General features: G+C 44.7%; 1 protein-coding gene across 5 annotated transcripts in view; it reads right to left on the bottom strand.

Moving 5' to 3' along the window:
- Positions 1 to 19,062, bottom strand: part of ZNF236 (zinc finger protein 236) — a 157,684-nt gene that overhangs the window by 19,362 nt on the left and 119,260 nt on the right. For 4 of the 5 annotated variants that reach the window (XM_034944088.3, XM_055102379.2, XM_063597368.1 and 1 more), the window contains 4 exons: positions 13,340 to 13,471; positions 4,798 to 4,995; positions 1,204 to 1,333; positions 163 to 339 (listed from right to left, as the gene is read on the bottom strand). In XM_034944088.3, the coding sequence (XP_034799979.1) occupies positions 163 to 339; positions 1,204 to 1,333; positions 4,798 to 4,995; positions 13,340 to 13,471 (637 nt within the window). The remainder of the gene's footprint in view (positions 1 to 162; positions 340 to 1,203; positions 1,334 to 4,797; positions 4,996 to 13,339; positions 13,472 to 19,062) is intronic. The other variant, XM_055102380.2, reaches the window with a different exon arrangement.

Here is a 19,062-nt window from a genome sequence, read left to right as displayed (position 1 = left end):
ATAAAAAAATAAAATAAAGCACAGGCTTCCAGTCCACACAACTGAGGCTGTACCACGTGCAATGCAAAATCACTGTGTGAACTAAAGGAAACAATGTATGTGAAACACAGGGTGCCTCGCAGGCCACTGAACAGCACGCACTCCCAGGTGCAGCATTCTCACCAGCATAGCTGTGCGCCCGCTTCATGTGCAGCTTCATGTTGCTCTTCTGCGTGAAGCCCATGACGCAGTAGGCACACTTGTAGGGCCGCTCCCCCGTGTGCTTCTTCATGTGCACCTGCAGCGCACTCTTCTGGTTGAAGGCTTTCTCACAAAGCGTGCAATGGAACGGCCGCTCCCCTGTACAGAAAATGGCATATGTCAATGTCTCTAAGAAAAGTATAGTGGATGCCTGGGCTCTACCCTGAGGTATGAACAAGAGGGACTGAATGTTCCTCTTTTCTTTTAGGCTTTCAGCCTGGCTGTCATCTGAACAAAGGGCTGGAGGAGCCATAGGGAGACCAGAGGGAGCCTGGCCAGGTCCTAACGACCCCCAGCAGATGGGGCGGAGGGATCAGAGAGCCATGGAAGGGCCACGGTGGACGCAGCCTGTGGAACCCCAGGCCCACAGTGAGTCGTCAGATGATCACAACAGAAATGAGCCCGGGATGATGTCCTGTTAGGGCAGGGCGGAGACAGAAGGGCTGACACGAGCTATCATGTATCAGTCAAGAGGCAGAAGATGGAAGAGCTTGTTTCTTTGTTCTGTGTGTTTTTTTTTTCTCTAAGACAAAAGGTTTGAGCAGATTTAGGTGGTGCAGGAAAGCCAGCAGAGAAAAAAAGTTTTAAGACAGAAGAGGAAGATTAAAAATTAAGTTCCCCGGTGACATTGAGGACATGGGACCCAGGCACTGGGGGCCGCCTGTTTGCTCCAGCAGAAGGGAAGGAGGGACGTAACGTGGTCAACATCCCAGACACGGTACGGGAGGCTTGCCTGATGCTTCTGTTTCACATGGTCATAATGTAAGCAGCAAAACCTTCCACATGAAAAGTTAGTTATGACGATAAATAGGTCAAAACTCAGGGGAAATGGAACATGTGGACCTTGCTTTATAAATAAAGCATTCCATCGCTCGTGAATATTGCACAGGTGGAATTATGTTTCCTCACCCATGATGTCTACTTCAAAGAGTAAGGAAACAAAAGCACGTCCCTCCCCATTACCTGTGTGTATGCGGCTGTGGCGCTCCAGCTGGCTTGGTTTGGCAAACGCCTTCTCACAAGTGTCACATTTAAACACTCTTGGCTTCTGGGAGCTCAAAGAGGGGCCGGCCTGGTGTGTCTGCATGTGCTCCTGGGAGACAACACACAGAAACCAAGAAACGAGATCAAAACAGCTTTCGAGACTAGAAACAAGAGGAAGCAAATCACTGCGAAGTTCAAGTCAGTGGCAAGGACAAAATCAAAGGCTAATCTGTGATTTCTGTTCTTAAGGACTTCGATGCATCGGTAGTGACAACAGAGTGACAACACTGGGGCTTCTCGGGGAGACTCCGGTCCCCATCTGAGCTTTACTGCCTGCTAGCTATATGGCTTGGCCACATCTGTGTCCCAAATAGGGGTAGAAATATCTCCTTCATCAGCTTTAACCGAGACCAAGGGCGTCAAGCCATGAGCCTAGTGCAGGAGTCCAGCTGAGCTCCCTCCGTTGGCTGTGGGGGATCCTGTCCCCGTTTCACACACGAGTCCACCCAGATGTCGTGGCCTGAGGCCCTGCGGCACCCAGCTGGGACACGTTCAGTGACTCTCACCCACAAGTCCTCACGGAATGCCCATGATTCTGAAGTGCGTTCTCCCGGTGATACGACAGAGGCTTTTAAAGCCAAGAGGAAACTGTTCCCTTCTCCTGTTGTGACTGGCAACTTGCCAGAGATACTGCATTCACGTGACCGCAAATTTCTCAAAAGATCTGATAGCTGCTGCCCTTGCAGGCACCTGAGGATATGCAATGTGGTTATTTTCCAAAATTGCAGAAGCATAATAATTATCCTAATAGAATCCCAGTCTTTAGAGCTAACCTCTACCCTGTAAGGCAGGAGTCAGGGAAAAGTACACGTTTCCTGTGTGTGTTCCATGTGACCGCCTGTGTTCCAGTTGCGTACGTCGCATTGCTCAAGGCCCAGCACAGTCTGGGAGGTGGGTGTAATGAAAGCAACAGGGTGGGAAAAACAAACTCGGGAGGTGAGTGGGGGAGCCTTCCCAGCACTGCAGACCAGGCAGAGCCAGGACTGCAGGTGAGGCCTGACCAGTGACACCACCACCCCTGATGACACCAATCACCATCAACAGCTAGAGTGCATTCCTCCCCCACTCCGTCTGGGGTTCCCACCCGGTCTGTGTTGGATGTAACTGCAGTCACACTGAGTGCTAAGCTTCCTGAGGATGGAGCCGCCTGTTTCTGGGACCACCTTCTGTGCATACAGCAGGGACTCACTGTTTGCTAAGCTGAAAGGAGGACAGAGAGTCCACGGGGGAACAGACTGTCCAGTGGGCTGAAAGGAAAGCTTTTATAACCTTGGCTTCTGTTTCTCTGACCTCCAGAGAAATTTCCTGCGGTGGGAACAGTGCACGCGGCTGCCACTCTATGCTGATGACTTCAAAAGAAATACCGACGAGCTGCACTCCTCGAAGGGCGCAGTTAGGCTTACCCTGCGGCAGAGGTTACGTAAACCTAGTTCTCCCTAGAAAGTGCTCTCTGAGACAATGGCAAATGTTCCTCAAGAAAGAATTTCATCATCAAATAAGTTTGCGATCAGCTGTAGTTAATACCGTTCTTACTGCAACACACCTGTCGGCCTGGCTCTGCTACAAGCGACAAGTGAGGTGTGAATTTCTAAGAAGGGGCGGTGTTGTGCCCTGAAGTTGGTGGGGACTCAGCAGAGCCCCCCAACATGGCCGTCAGCTCACTGCACCAGAGGACGCTAATGCAGCCCTGGGGCAGGGAGATTCATCAGAAGGTTTCAAAAGAAAGAATCCTGCTGATAGTTTATTTTGCTGTGCAGAAGCTCTTAAGTTTAACTGGATCCCATTTATCAACTTTGGCTTGTGTTGCAATTGCTTTTGGCGTCTTCGTCATGACATCTTTGCTGCTGCTCTGTCCAGAATGGTATTGTCTAGGTTGTCTTCCAGGGTTTTTAGAGTTGTGGGTTTTACATTTCAGGCTTCAATCCATCTTGAAACAGAAAACCAAATACCACATGTTCTCACTGATAAGTGGGAGCTAAATGGTGAGAACACATGGACCCATAGAGAGGAGCAAATCACACACACTGGGGCCTCCTTGAGGGAGGAGGGAGAGGAGGAGGAAAAATTATTGGCTACTTAGCTTAGTACCAGGGTGATGAAATAATCTGTACAACAATCCCCTGTGACCTGAGTTTACCTGTATAACAAACCCTGCACATGCACCTCCGAACCTAAAGTGAAAGTAAAAAAAATTTAAAAATAAAAAGGAACCCAAGCAGCCAAGCGACAGGCTCCCTTCAGGACAGAGAGGGAGGACTGAGGGTCTCGGGGCTCACCAGCCCCTGGAGGGACCTGGGAGAGGAGCCACCGCAAGCGCCACAGGTGGGGCCCCGGGCTTCCCGGCCCAGACAGGGCCGTCACTGCTGACACCACTGGCCTGCAATACACCCAAAGCCCATGTGCTCTACTCCACACTCCAAAAAAGCCATCCTGGTCACAGGGATCCAAGGATTCCAGTTCCTGGGACAGGAATTTCTCCTTGAGTAGGACTCTCCCTTCTTCTAGTCCTACACTCATTAAAAGACAACAGACACACAAAGGCCAAAAACAATCCCCACCCCTCCCCAACATACACAGGAACCCCAAGGGTCCAGCCATCTTAGTGCAGCTTTCCTTCCCGGCCAGCGTGGCACGCCTCTGCCCTCTGCGTGGCCTGGCCATGGCTGGTCAGAAATTTCGCAGGCTATCTCTCACTTGGAATTTGTCTGTTTTTCTCATGTTACGGGGTTTTTGGGAAAAGTGCCATTTTCATCCCACACTGCCAAGGACAGAAGCAGTCTTGATGTGTGGGTGCTGATGCCGGCCACGGCCGCTGGGCTGGAGTGGTGCTGGCTAGGCATCTGCGCTGCACGCTCCTCTGTGTTCCACCCCTTCCACACCCCATTCCCTTCACACGGAAGACGGCGCCCTGGGCTGGGTATCAGAGCACCCTGCTGGAATTCTGCCTCCTGCCCACTGTAGCACGGCACCCTCTGTGGGGATGTCCCAGAACTCATCCTGTGCTTCCCACATGCGGGCACTCAGGTCTCCACTGTGCAGTGATGGCTCTGCTGCAGTGGAAAGCGCGGGCAGCTAAACCTTGGGAGGCTGGAGGGGCATCTTCAGGGCTGGTCCCCAGGGTGAGCACACATGCATTTGTTAGGGCCGCCCAATGCCCCTACAGAAAGTCCTACCAAGTCACAGTCTCACTAGCAATTACGTGAGCGAGCCTCTGCTTCCCCACAGCCTCAACAACAGGTGCTGACAGACTTTTACATTTTTGCCAGTCTGACAAGGGAGAGAGGGCATTTCAATGTTATTTCAGCTTGTCTTGCAAATTGATTGTGAGTTGCAGGTGAACATGCAATTCATCTGTACAGCAAGCAGACCTCTTACAACCGGAACAATACACCTACATCTAGTGACCTTTTCCTCAAAAACACATGCCAGATTCCCGGCCGGTGTTAAATCTTGGACTCCGCATCTCTAGCCGCCTGGGGGGCACACAGCTGTGCCCCGTCACAGTGGGCCTACCTTGAGGTGCGTGGCGCGCTTGAAGGCCTTCCTGCACACGGGGCAGCCGTGGATGCGCTCCCGGCCATGCACCTCCTTGCTGTGGTGCATGAGCACCGCCGCCGATGAGAAGGCGCGGTCACACTCCAGGCACTGGTGCGCCCGGCCCTCCTTCTCTGGCTGGTTGCCTGGGGCCAGGTTCCCAGAGACGCCAGCTACCTGAAAAGAGCCAGAAATTGTGACTTTCCACTCACTTGGCTTGATTTGTGCAGTTTGTGAACTGACACACACCATGGTGATAAGAGGGACATTCCTAGCACGGACACGCCAAGCCCACACTGCATGTCCTGTCATCAGGATAATTTAGCCAGAGGCGCCTTCCACACAATATGAGACCAGAATGCACACTGTGTCCTGCAAGATTGAGACCACACAACAGCGGCTAAGGAATGAGCTCTGGCGCCGCACTGACCAGGTGCAAATTCCAGCTCCAACGTGACTATCCGGGCTACTCTGGGCTAAGTACTTAACCAGTCCGTGCTCGCGTCCTCATGGGAGAACACCTGCCTACCAAGGGCTGCATATGGCAAGCATTCACTAAATGCTCACTACTGGTAGTAGCTTTAGATAAACAATTCTTAACAACAAAAAGTGTTTTTAGCTTTTAATGGAATTAAACCATTTTTTCCAAACTGTGGATGACAACCAATTAGGTTTTCAAATCATCTTAATGGGATGCCACCACCACTTGAAAAAATCATTTTCAAAATTTTTGAAAAAATTTTTTGAGATGGAGTCTTGCTCTCTTGCCCAGGCTGGAGTTCAGTGGCACAATCGCAGCTCAGGACAGCCTCAAACTCCTGGGCTCAAGCAACCCTCCCAGCCCAGCCCCGCCGCACGCCTGCGTCCACAGGTGCGCACCACCTCACCATCATGCCCAGCTAACTTTTTTATTTTTTGTAGAGACAGGGTCTCCCTATGTTGCCTAGGTTGGTCTCAGAACTCCTGAACTCAAAGGATCCTCCTGCCTCAGTCTCCCAAGTGCTGGGATTACAGGTGTGAGACACTGTACCTGGCTGACTCGGCTTTTATAAACAACAGATTCCAGTTTTGCAAATTTCTATGTGATGGCTTAACAAAACAATTATAATGAAAATTAATGAGATCTGTCCACATTTTTATTATTCCTAATTTATCAAATACTTTTTCATTAATTCTGGAATATAAGAAATAAGTAAACATTAAAGAAAAATACTTAAACAACAAAAAAGATTTATACAGGGTGCTATATTATTAATCTGTGCTATAATTAAAAAAATGGAATGGGGAAAAAAAGGAACAAAGGAAAAGATCAGAAAAGACATTGCAGCCATGTTGAGATGTGCAGGGACTGGTGTCATTCTAGAATATGACACCTGTGTGTCAGGTGTCTGTCTACACATATCTGTAGGTGTTATTCTATAATATGATACCTGTGTCAGGTGTGTGAGTTTACAAGTGAGTATCTGCAGGTGTTATTCTACAATATGACACCTGTGTCGGGTGTGTGTCTACAGGTGAGTATCTATAGGTGTTATTCTAGAAAATGACACCTGTGTCAGGTGTGTGTCTACATGTGAATATCTGCGAGTGTAAAGAAAAATGACAGAAACACATGCCTGTTGAGGTTACTGCATAAAATATATTCCATGTGAGTCAAAAAAGTCTGAAAAGCACAGGAATAAATGACACTAAAGGCTGGTTGTGTAACTGCAGATAAATGCATGCTGAAGAACATCAACTCAAACAAAAACCTGTAGTTATGGAGCGACCTAATGTCCTCCATCAGTATTACGAAGCATCTACCAGTAGTCATGGCAATGAACACACAGAAAATTGTTTCTGAACCAAACATTTTACTCATGAGATGTGAGAATTCAATATCTGGTCCACATCATTCAAGGAAAGACAAACAAACACACGAAACTTTAAAAACTATTTCTGTAAAATATTTTTCAGCATAATCGCATCAGAAGCAAAGCTTCTGAATCATTGCTACTACTGTGAAACAAATCTCCAATGTTCTGCTGAATTTCATAACTACATATCTAGAGACTGAATTATATTAATAGAATCTTGCTAAAATCATACTTGCCCAAAGGAGAAGGGGAAATCGGTTACAGAATGAGTGTGAGATGATTTTTAAGCCTGAGGCATAAACTTGGCCACAGCTAGAAATAATGTGCTTCCCACAGCAGGTTATTCTGCATGGGGGTGGGAGGGTAGAAGCGTGTATGTCCACCCCCTCCCAAGCATGAGGAGTGTGGCTGTTGGGAAGCAGAAGAGGGAGGAAAGCAGCCTCTCCATCCACCTCCTAATGAGCCCGGAAAGAACGGGCGCGGATCCAACATCCTCTGCGTCCAGCGGCTGGCACTGGCAGGAGCTTAAATGTTTGCTGAACTGAAACAAGGTCAACATTTCAAAGAAATGCTGCCCACAACACACACCTGGGCACATGATCACCCTTCTGACCCCAAACCTCCCTCTAAAAACCTGCTCCTTACTAAAAAGTTCCCAGCTGAGACCAGCTGATCTCAAGTAACAGGAAATCCAGGTGTAAATGCTCAGAACGATATTCTTCTATTCAGACATGAAGAGTGAGATAAGACAGATCTGGATTCAAACGCCAGCTCTGTCTCTATTGGCAGGGTGACTTTAAGTTATTCAAAGCTACCCTTAAATGATAGAATCCTTGTGAGTAAAACGGGGCCGTGACACTTAGACACCTCACAGGCTGTGGGAAGGGCTCGGCTACATAAGACCACATGCCTAGTGGGAGCCTGGCCTTAGGCACCTGGCCAGCAAGTGTCGGCTCTTTTCTCCTGCAAAACCAGTTTCAAAAGAAGGCCATGGCCCCTTAAGCAGTGAGTGAAGGAAGAAAGGCAGTTTGCTGCAGCGGCTCCCCTCTGATTTAATAGCTTGAAGTTGCTAACAAAGTTAGGTCAGGTCTCTTGATCCTTATGGGAAGGGTCAGGCAGAAATTAGTTCATTCGTTTTTGTAAAGACAGGCTGAGTAAGGGGGCAGTCTGTCAATGGCTCTCTTAGGATAAAGACGTTTTTCCATTGTGAGTACACATCTTGTCAGATCAGTATGGATTTCTCTTCAGATGAACCATGAAGAAAAAGATTTTTAAAAAGCAAAGGTTGTTGCTCTAGGGACTTCACCAGAGAGCGAAGTGAGCCCCAGGCCGTAGTAGCTGCTCCAACGCCACCAGCAGGGTCCTTACCTGAGCGCTTACTTTGGACCAGGACCTGTGCTCTGTGCCAGGGAACATTACATGCCCAATCTCTGACTACCATGAGGTAGTCCTAACTACACCCCTGTTTGGGGGTTTGGGTTTTGTTTTGTTTTGCTTTTTTGTCTTCTTTGAAACACCAACTTGCTCTGTTACCCAGGTTGGAGTACAGTGGTGATCATAGCTCACTGCAGTCTCGAACTCCTGGGCTCAAGCAGTCCTCCTGCCTCAGCCTCCCAAAGTGCTGGGATTACAGGTGTGAGCTACTGTGCCTGGCCACCTCTGTCTTAAAAACAGGCCATCACATAGATGTAGGACTGCCTGAGGGCTCCTGGCCAGAAAGCACAGGAGCAGGGATGCACAGACATCACCAGAGGCTACAGCCAGCACTCCCAGCCACTCTGTCGTGGGTTCAGATAAACCCAGGGTGCTTCAAATGGTCCCAGCTTCCTCCCAGAAGCACAGGCCAGAGGCAGACCCAGGCATGTGTCTCAAGTCCCTGGTCAGAGCCCAGGTCAGAGCCTGGAAGCGTCAATGTGCATTCCATCTGTGACAAGAGAGCATTAGGATGAAATTAGACCGTGATTAAAACCAATTAATGTTGGCAAACAGTGCTACAACCTAACAAGGGAAATTTACAGAAAACATCTAAGAGAATTTCTCTTGCTAATTATAGGCATACCTTGTTTTCATTGAACTTTGCTTTTTTTGCCCTTCATAGATATCCTGTCGTTTTTACAAATTGAAAGTTTGTGGCGAGGCTGCTTCGAGCAAGTCTACTGGTGCCATTTTTCCAACGGCACATGCTCACTTCGTGTGTGTGTCACATTTTGGTAATTCTCGCAATATTTCAAACTTTTTCATTACAGCGTATCTATTACAGTGATCTGTGATTAGCGATCTTTGATGTTACTATTGTAATTGTGTTGAGGCACCACAAACCCCGCCCACATAAAATGGCAAACTTAACCTATAAATGTTTGTGTCTGACTGCTTCACCAACTGGCCATCCCACCTCTCCTTGGGCCTCCCTATTCTCTGAGACACAACAATACTAAAATGAGGCCAATTAATGATCCCACAATGCCTGTAAGTGTTCAAGTGAAACGAAGAGTCACACATCCCTCACTTCAAAAGCTAGAAATGATTAAGCTTAATGAGGAAGGCATGCAGAGAGCTGAGACAGGCTGAAAGCTCAGCCTCTTGTGTCAAACTATTAGCCAACTTGTGAAATGAAGGAAAGGTTCTTGAAGGAAATTAGAAGTGTTATCCAGTGAGCCCATGAATGATAAGAAAGTGAAACTGCACTGTTGCTGATAAGCAGAAAGTTTTAATGGCCTAGGCAGATCAAAACAGCCACAACCCTCGCTTAAGCCAAAGCCTAATCCAGAGCAACACTCTTAACTCTCTTCCATGTTATGAAGGCCGAGAGGTGAGGAAGCTGCAGAAGAAAAGCTGGAAACTAGCAGAGGTCGATCCATGAGAACTAAGGAAAGAAGCCACCTCCATAACATAGCAGTGCAAGGTGAAGCAGCAAGTGTTGCTGGAGAAGCTGCAGCAAGTTCTCCAGAACATCTAGCCAAGAGCATCGATGAAGGTCACTCCATTAAACAACAGATTTTCAGTGTAAACAGAACAGCTTTATAGTGGAAGAAGATGCCTCTAGGACTTTCATAGCTACAGAAAAGTCAGTGTCTGGCTTCAAAGGACAGGCTGACTCTCTTGTGAGGGGCTAGTGCAGCTAGTGACTTTAAGTTGAAGCCAATGCTCATTTACCATTCCACAAATCCTAAGGCCCTTAAGAATGATGCTAAATCCATTCTTTCTGTGCTCTACAAATGAAACAATAAAGCCTGAATGACAGCACGTCTGTTTACAGCATGATTTACTGAATATTTTAAGCCCACTGCTGAGACCTACTGGTCAGAAAAAATGATTCCTTTCAAAATATTCCTGCTCATTGACAATGCACCTGGTCACCCAAGAGCTGTGATGGAGATGTACAAAGAGACGAATGTTGCTTTCATGTCTGCTAACATGACATCCACTCTGTAGCCCATGGATCAAGGAGTAATTTCAACTTTCAAGTCTTACTAAGAAATACATCTCATAAGGCTGTAGCCGACATAGATAGTGATTCCTATGATGGATCTGGGCAAAGTAAAGTGAAAATCTGTGGAAAGGATTCACCACTCTATATGCCATTAAGAACATTTGTGATTCATGGGAGGAAGTCAAAATATCAACATTAACAGGAGTTTGGAAGCAGTTGATTCCAGCCCTCATGGATGACTTTGAGAGGTTCAAGACTTCAGCAGAAGAAGTAACTACAGATGTGGAGGAATGGGCAACAGAATTAGAAATGGAGCCTGAAGATGACTGAATTGCTGCAATCTCGTGGTATATATAACTCAGCAGATAAGGATCTCATGGTATATATAACTGAGCAGATAAGGATCTCATGGTATATATAACTGAGCAGATAGGGATCTAAAGGTATATATAACTTGAGCAGACAAGGAGTTGCTTCTTATGGATGAGCAAAGAAAGCAGTTACTTGAGACATAATCTACTCCTGGTGATGATGCGGTGAACATTGTTGAAATTACAACAAAAGATTTAAAAGATTACAGAAACTTAGGAAAGCAGCAGTGGGCTTTGAGAGATGGACTCCAATTTTGAAAGAGGTTCTACTTTGCGTAAAATGCTATCAAACTTCATTGCATGCTATGGGGAAATCTTTCATGAAAGGAAGAATCAACGCAGCAAACTTCACTGTTGTCTTATTTTAAGAAATCGTCACAGCCACCCCAAACTTCAACAACCACCACCTTGATCAGTCAGCAGCCATCAACATCAAGGCAAGACCCTCAACCAGCAAAAAGATTACAACTCACTGAAGGCTCAGGTGATCGTTAGCATTTTTAGCAATAAGGTATTTTTAAATTAAGGTATGTACATTTAAAAAAACGTAATGCTGGTCAGGCACAGTGGCTCACGCCTGTAATCCCAGCACTGTGGGAGGCTGAGGTGGGCGATCATTTGAGCTCAGGAGTTTGAGACCAGCCTGGCAACATGGCAAAATCCCATCTCTACTAAAAATACAAAAATTAGCCAGGTGTGGTGGTGCACACCTGTGATTCCAGCTACTTGGGAGGCTGAGGCAGGAGAATCACTTGAACCCAGGAGGCGGAGGTTGCAGTGAGCTGAGATTGCACCACTGCACTCTAGCCTGGGCAACAGAGCAAGACTCTGTCTCAAAAAAAAAAAAAAAAAGAGAAATAATGCTGCTGAACACTATTATTACAGTATAGTATAAACATCATATGCCCTGGGAAACCAGAAAACTAAATCATAATGTTAATGTATGACTTTGTTGTGATAATCACTTTATTGGAGTGCTCTAGAACTGAATGCATGTTATCTCTGAGGTATGCCTGTATTCACTCATACAGATTGGTTATCTACCTCATTTTTATATTTAATCTGTCAAATTTTGAAAAAAATTACAAGCTAGACCAAGTTTTAATATTTGGTTTCTCTCATTTCCATCTAATGGAATATGGAAGTTAAAACGGAATATATCACTTCAGTGGGGACATTTCAAACTAATCTTAACATAGGATTACTCTACAAACATTATTCTTCTACCTATATTAAACCAAATGCTAAAATCATAATGTTAAAAAATAGCAAAGTAGTTTCATTTACTAGTCACATAAAATATAGGAATTAGGTAAGGTGTGCCTTGGAACTGATTTAGGAACTCTCTGAAACATACCAGACTAATAAGGTTTCACTACAAAAGCATCATGAGAAAGAGAGCTTAAAAATATGACCAAGCTGCCAATGCTTTTTTCTGTCTCAATGAATGTGTGTGGTCAACAGTTACCTCACCAGGCCTGAGGTGCTCAAACCCTGCACACTCCACAGTGCCCTTGATCAGCTCCCGAGCATCACCCATAAGCCCCTGGAACATCCTGCTATTAGTAGGTAAGAGTGTATTTCATACCCAGAACCTTGGGCAATGCCACATAGTTTGTGCTGATGATGTGACTTACGGTGAAGGCCTGTTTTTGTTTCATCTGGGGACCTGGACCACTGCATCCGTTTGACCTGGAAGGGCAGGGGCCTGGAGACCGCATAGCTAAGCCCAGCCACGCGGGCACTCCATGGCCACATGACTGATTGTAAAACAATTCTGGATACCAGAGCTTAGCTGAGCTTCCCAAGTGGGCGACACTTGGCAGGCGGTGTCACACAACTTTCCTGGGAGAATCAGCAGTGTCCGTGTGACCTCACTGGAGCAGACACTGGGAAGCTCGTGCCTGGGTTCTCTGGACTCCACCCCACGTGCCTTTTCCTTCCGCTGGTTCTCACCTGCACCCTTCCATTGTAACCACAAGTATAAACCACAACCACCAGTAGATCAGATTTTTCTGAATCCAGTGAGACCTTGTAGTGATCGTCAAACCTGAGGGCAGTCTTGGGGACCCTAGACATAAATGTGCTAAAGTTATACAAACTGAAATTCAGTGAGACAGCTCTGGTTACTCAGGTCAAACTGCAGGACATCCCCAGTGCTCGTTATATCTCATCTCTTTGTGAAAAAGCCCTTGTTCTACAGAAAAACCGGTAAGTCATTATTTTGAAAACTCATTTGCTAAAAATGTTTAATGCTTCCTAAATTCAGAGATTATTCATCATCTGTGCTTTAATTCTGACCCTGGAAACTTTTAAGGAAAGAGATTTTAGACTCTTCCATATTTAGACTATTGCTTACTAAATATTTTGGCTCCCAAAAACATGTATTTTAAGGAAAAAGACTAGCCAAATGACAGATCTTGAACACACGCGCGCGCGCACACACATATATGAAAATGTATATGACACTTAACAGAATCTGCAAAGGTGTTACTAGAAAATCTGCAGAAAGAACTAAGTGCAAGTGGCTGGATATGTGAAGCCTGATCAGCAGGCAAGTATAATAAGATATTAATAAATTTAAAATTAGATTTACGTATCACTGTGGCTACATCTAATTCTGTGGTACTAAAACCTCACTCCCTAGGAAACAAATCACAAAACGAATGAGATATCGTACCCGTCATTCAACACACGCCCCCGCAGGGCCTATGTCCACTCAAGATTCAGCCGGGGACACCTCAGAAGTCAGCCCCAGCCATCTGGGCCACACAGCACGCCCATAACCCTCTATCACCATCCCTTCTGAATCTGTATGTTTTTAAAAGCGACAAAAGCTCTGTGAATGAAGGAATATCCTGTACCTGGTAGGCTATTTCTTCACAAGCAGCAGACGCTGACTGTGGCGTGTGGCTCACTAGTATGACTTGCGGCGAGCCTGCTCCACCCTGGCCCGAGAGAGAGGGATCCGTGAGGAGTGCTGGGAACTGCTGACCCTGGCAAAAGATTAGTACTATTTCAGAAGTTGTAACATTAGCAAAACAAGCAATACTTTAAAAGATCTTTTACGGTGCAGCTACCTTGGAAAACAAGCTGGTAGCTCCTCAAAAAGTGAACCGTGGAGTCACCATGTAACCCAGCAACCCAAGAGAAATGAAAACAGAGTCCGCTCAAAGCCTTGTACAGAAATGTCCACAGGAGAATTACCCATAGCCAAAAAATGGAAACAGCCCAAATGCCCATCAACCGATAAATGCACAAATGAAAATGTGGTATAAGGGAATATTGTTCAGTAATAAAAAGGTACAAAGTTCTGGTACATGCTACAGCATGGAGGAGCCTTGGAAATACTCTAAGGAATGAAAAAAGCCAGTCACAGAAGACCACACGGATGATCACATTTCTATGAAATACCCAGAACGGATGCATCTACGGAGACAGAAAGTAGACTGGCAGTTGCCAGGGGCAGCGGTGAGGGTGGGCCGGGGGTCGGGGGAACATGGAGTGATGGCTCATGGCTCCACGTTTCTTTAAGGGGTGATGAAACGTTCTAAAATTAGACCATGGTGATGGTTGTACAACTCTGTAAATACACTGAAAACCATTCAATTGTATACTTTAAATAATTAGGTGAACTTATATAAATTACATCTCAGAGTCTCTACATGTGTGTATATTTAAAAAACACTTATTTGCTTAGAAACACATATACAATTTTGCTATGCTATAGAAAACTACTGTAAGTCTTCTTACCAGCCCAGCACACCTCTAGCTATGAGAGCAGATCTGAGAGAATACGAGAGAATGAGAAAGGTAGGGTAGTATGGGGCACAAGAGCAGAGAGGAAGCTGCAGCTTAAAGGGTCTGAATATCTACTGCAAATTTATAGAAATAATTCAGCATGCAACTTGAACTGCTGTAATCAGCACTGATTCTAAACATATTTTACACACAGTTAAAACCGTGGCTGACCACAGGAAGCATGGCTGATGTTCTTGGCTCCTGTGCTTTAAGGTGAGGGGTGTTTCTCAATGTTTTAGGGAACTACACAAGCTGAGCCCCCAAAAGGAAATTAAGAATTGAGGAGGGGATGCTATATTAGTCTGTTTTCATGCTGCTGATAAAGACATGCCCTTGACTGGGCAATTTACAAAAGAAAGAGGTTTAATTGGACTGACAGTTCCATGTGGCTGGGGAAGCCTCATGATCATGGTGGAAGGCATGGAGGAGCAAGTCACATCTTACATGGATGGCAGCAAAGAGAGGAGAGCTTGTGCAGGGAAACTCCCCTTTTTATAACCATCAGATCTCATGAGACTTATTCACTATCATGAGAACAGCAAGGGAAAGACTTGCCCCCATGAATCAATTACCTCCCACCAGGTTTCTCCCACAACACATGGGAATTCAAGATGAGATCTGGGTGGGGACACGGCCAAACTATATCAGACACAGTGGAGGAAAAATAGGACTGAGATGGCATTTTTTAAAACTTCCTCCATCAGAGAATTTTAGGTTCACTTCTTAAGGGAAAGAGTGGCAGGTGGCAAAATAGAAGCCAAAAACATACAGTCATCATCAGGGATTCCAGAGAAAGAGAGCTTCTAACTTGATTTGGGTTCCTTACTTCCCACATGCAGCTTTTTTAAAAAGCAAAATTAGGCTATTTTAGGTATCTCCATATATCAGCCTAATTTTTTACATAAACATGATCTAAATTGAAAAGTTCTTTTTCTTTTTTTGGAGATAAAGTCTTGCGCTATCACCCAGGCTGGAGTGCAGTGGCTTAATCTCAGCTCACTGCAACCTCTGCCTCCCGGGTTCAAGTGATTCTTGTGCCTCAGCCTCCCAAGTAGCTGGGATTACAGGCATGTGCCACATGTGTGGCTAATTTTTGTATTCTTAGTAGAGATGGGGGTTTCACTATGTTCACCAGGCTAGTCTCGAACTCCTGACCTCAGGAGATCCACCCACCTTGGCCTCCCAAAGTGCTGGGATTACAGGTGTGAGCCACTGCACCTGAAGTTCCTATCTATACTAACAAAGCTTCATGTTCCCTACCTCCCTACATAGAGAAGTTGATTGAATATTGCTATTTTCAAATACCGGTGAATGCTATACTTTTTTGTGACATGTCTGTTGACAGCAGCTGCCACCACCCTTATCAGACTACCCAATTTGAAAAACTGTATTAATCAACCTGGACTTATTAATTCACATTTGTTTTATTAATCAAAGACCAAAAAAACTGCTGGTCAGAAATTCTGATGCACATAAGAACCAATTGGCTCAATAAATTAATATATTCCCAAACTAAAGGTAAGATATTTGAGAGTCTTAGCTCGTATAGGTATATCAAGGGAAAAATTACAACTTCTTGTTGTTTTGAAATAGCAAAATTACAGAAATAAAGAACAGAGTGGCAGATGTCAGGGTTAAGAGGGTCTTGAAGTCATTATAAAAAGCAACACGAGGGGTCCTTGAGATGATGGAAATATTCTGTATCTTGGCTTATCAATGATAACAACTGTTTGTGATATTATACTACAGTTCTGCAACATGCTCCTGTTGGGCAAAACTGGGTAAGTGTATGTGGAATCTCTCTGTACTATTTTTTAAAAATTGCCCATGAGTCTACAATTATCTCAAAATAAAAACTTAAATTAAAAAAACTTGAATACAATGTAATTTATTAGCTTATCATTTGTGTTTCAATTGCGAACCTTAATTAAGTATTCTTTTTTTTTGAGACAGAGTCGTGCTCTGTTACCCAGGCTAGAGTGCAATGGCACAATCTCAGCTCACTGCAACCTCCACCTCCTGAGTTCAAGCGATTCTCCTGCCTCAGACTCCCAAGTAGCTGGGATTACAGGCACATGCCACCACACCCAGCTAATTTGTTGTAATTTTAGTAGAGACAGGGTTTCACCATGTTGGCCAAGCTGGTCTCGATTTCCTGACCTCAGGTGATCCACCCGCCTCGGCCTGCGATTACAGGCATGAGCCACCACACCCCCAGCCAACCTTAACTATTCTTAATGCAAATTCCCTGATTTAAAAATCAGTGTCCAATAAAAGCTATACTCAACGATTAGCTATACTTATGGAAGTGATACACAAATCAGCTAAAACAACATAATCTAAAGGTTATTTACTTTTGGTTTGTATTATTATTTGCAGTTGGTTTCTTTACTATATTTGGTTTACACTGAGGTAAAGATTACAGGAATTTGCATTCCCCTGGAGCACATGAATTTTGCAACATGAGAATGTAACAGCAAGCACCAAGCCCCAGCAGAGAGGAACGGCGCAACAGCTGTTGGCCCTGGCAGCTGGGGCAGCTGCGTCAGAGTCACAGGGAGGGTGGGTAATGAACAGCACAGACGCCAGCCCCACCCATGACTACTGAATTAACTTGGGCCTGCTGAGACCCAGGAATGTCAATGTTCGACTGAATCTGGGAAATGCTGTAAAATATGAGCAAGGGCTGGATACTGATGAAAGGCATTCTATGCAATAACAAACTTCACTATACCATTGTCAAGTACCCATAAATCAACCTCACTTACTGCTCACATGTACAATTTCATTAGACAGATTTTTCTTAGCAGTTCATAATTTTACCGGCCTATACACAACTCTTAATAAACGTAAAACAAAACATTGTGCCTCAATAAAAATGTCAAGATATTTACAAGTACAAGAGTAAATATGAACGACTTGTAGAAGATGAAGGCTAAGAAAGGCACAAAATTAAGAAAGCTTTAAACAGCATGGGCCAGATGACTCTCAGTGTTAAACTTACAACTAACTTGTTACTTCAGAATTGGCTTCTTTTCCCATCAGGAGTCTGTAATAAGATTTGCCAATTTCTAGGTCACCCCACAGTCAAATTTAGACTTAAAAAGCCACATTTATATATCTAAATACAAAGTTTTAAATGTTTTGCACCTGACCAATTATCTGTAATAATAAGTTTGTTTTTTTATGACAAGAATTAGTATAAAAGAGAATTCCCTTCATGAATAAGTAAATTGCTTCTTCTTGTATTCAGAATAAGAACTAAAAATCATTTTGCTTTCTTGAATAGATTTTCTGCATGCACGTTTACACCTCCTGATAAAACTGTCAGACTTCAGTGGGCAAGCAGGACACACAACTACCACCGGCCTGCTCCTCCTCACCCCTGAAGAGTCTAAAGTTTGGAACAAATAAATCAGAATCACATTTCAAAATTAGCCAATTTTCTCTGAATTAAAACTATCACTTACTCCCACAATATTCTTCCAAAATTGGGCCCTTTTCAAGTTTTAAATTAGGATTAATTATGGACTTATAAAAACATATATATTCCAAATTTTTTGCTATTATGAACTCAAATTTGCTCTTTTTTTTTTTTTTTTTTTTTGAGACGGAGTCTCACTCTGTCGCCCAGGCTGGAGTGCAGTGGCACGATCTCGGCTCACTACAACCTCCACTTCCCGGGTTCACGCCATTCTCCTGCCTCAGCCTCCCAAGTAGCTGGGACCACAGGCGCCCGCCACCATGCCCGGCTAATTTTTTTGTATTTTTAGTAGAGACGGGGTTTCACCGTGTCAGCCAGGATGGTCTGGATCTCCTGACCTCGTGATCCGCCCGCCTCGGCCTCCCAAAGTGCTAGGATTTACAGGCGTGAGCCACTGTGCCCAGCCAAATTTGCCCATTATTTAAGAATACTAGGCTGGGCACGGTGGCTCACGCCTGTAATTCCAGCACTTTGGGAGGCCAAGGCGGGCGGATCACGAGGTCAGGAGATCCAGACCATCCTGGCTGACATGGTGAAACCCCGTCTCTACTAAAAAATAACAAAAAAGTTAGCCGGGCATGGTGGCGGGCGCCTGTGGTCCCAGCTACTCGGGAGGCTGAGGCAGGAGAATGCTGTGAACCCGGGAAGCGGAGCTTGCAGTGAGCGGAGATCGCGCCACTGCACTCCAGCCTGGGCGACAGAGCGAGACTCCGTCTCAAAAATAATAATAAAAAAATAAAAAATTTAAAAAATTAAAAAAATATTTTTAAAATTAAAATTAAAAAATAGAATACTATTTAAGTAAAGTAAGACCACCTTTCTCTGTTTTTAGGAACATTTTCTTTCATGGATTTTACAAAGAAACAAAAAATAATACATAATAAGTTTACATGACTTTCCTATCTTTTAAATATGTACAGTAATTTCTATGTTTATATTACTGTTTCCTTCAGTCCATTTAGGGAGATTCTTATTTTTCCATGCACAGAGTGCAGTGCTCAGGGTGGTATAATGCTGAACAACTTGATTTCTTCACATTGGATCTCTTCCCCGTGCTATTAGTCTGTTTCCTCATTAAATTCAAGGAGCACATGTCATTTTAAGGAAGTAATATTCAATCATTCGACATTTATCCCCTAGTGAATAACTCTTAACTGAACAACCATCATTAGACACCGGTTAATTTCTCTTGACCACCTTCTAATTTTCAGGTCAAATTTAATTTACATATTTACAGCCACTTTCTTGTAGGTTCATTAATCTCTTGACAATAAAATGGTGGTTTTATTGCTACAAGGATTC

Source organism: Pan paniscus, chromosome 17, assembly GCF_029289425.2.
Source record: "Pan paniscus chromosome 17, NHGRI_mPanPan1-v2.0_pri, whole genome shotgun sequence".
In the NCBI taxonomy this organism is placed as follows: domain Eukaryota; kingdom Metazoa; phylum Chordata; class Mammalia; order Primates; family Hominidae; genus Pan; species Pan paniscus.
Note: the sequence above shows the minus strand (reverse complement) of the source record. Positions and strands in the feature narration are given on the sequence as shown.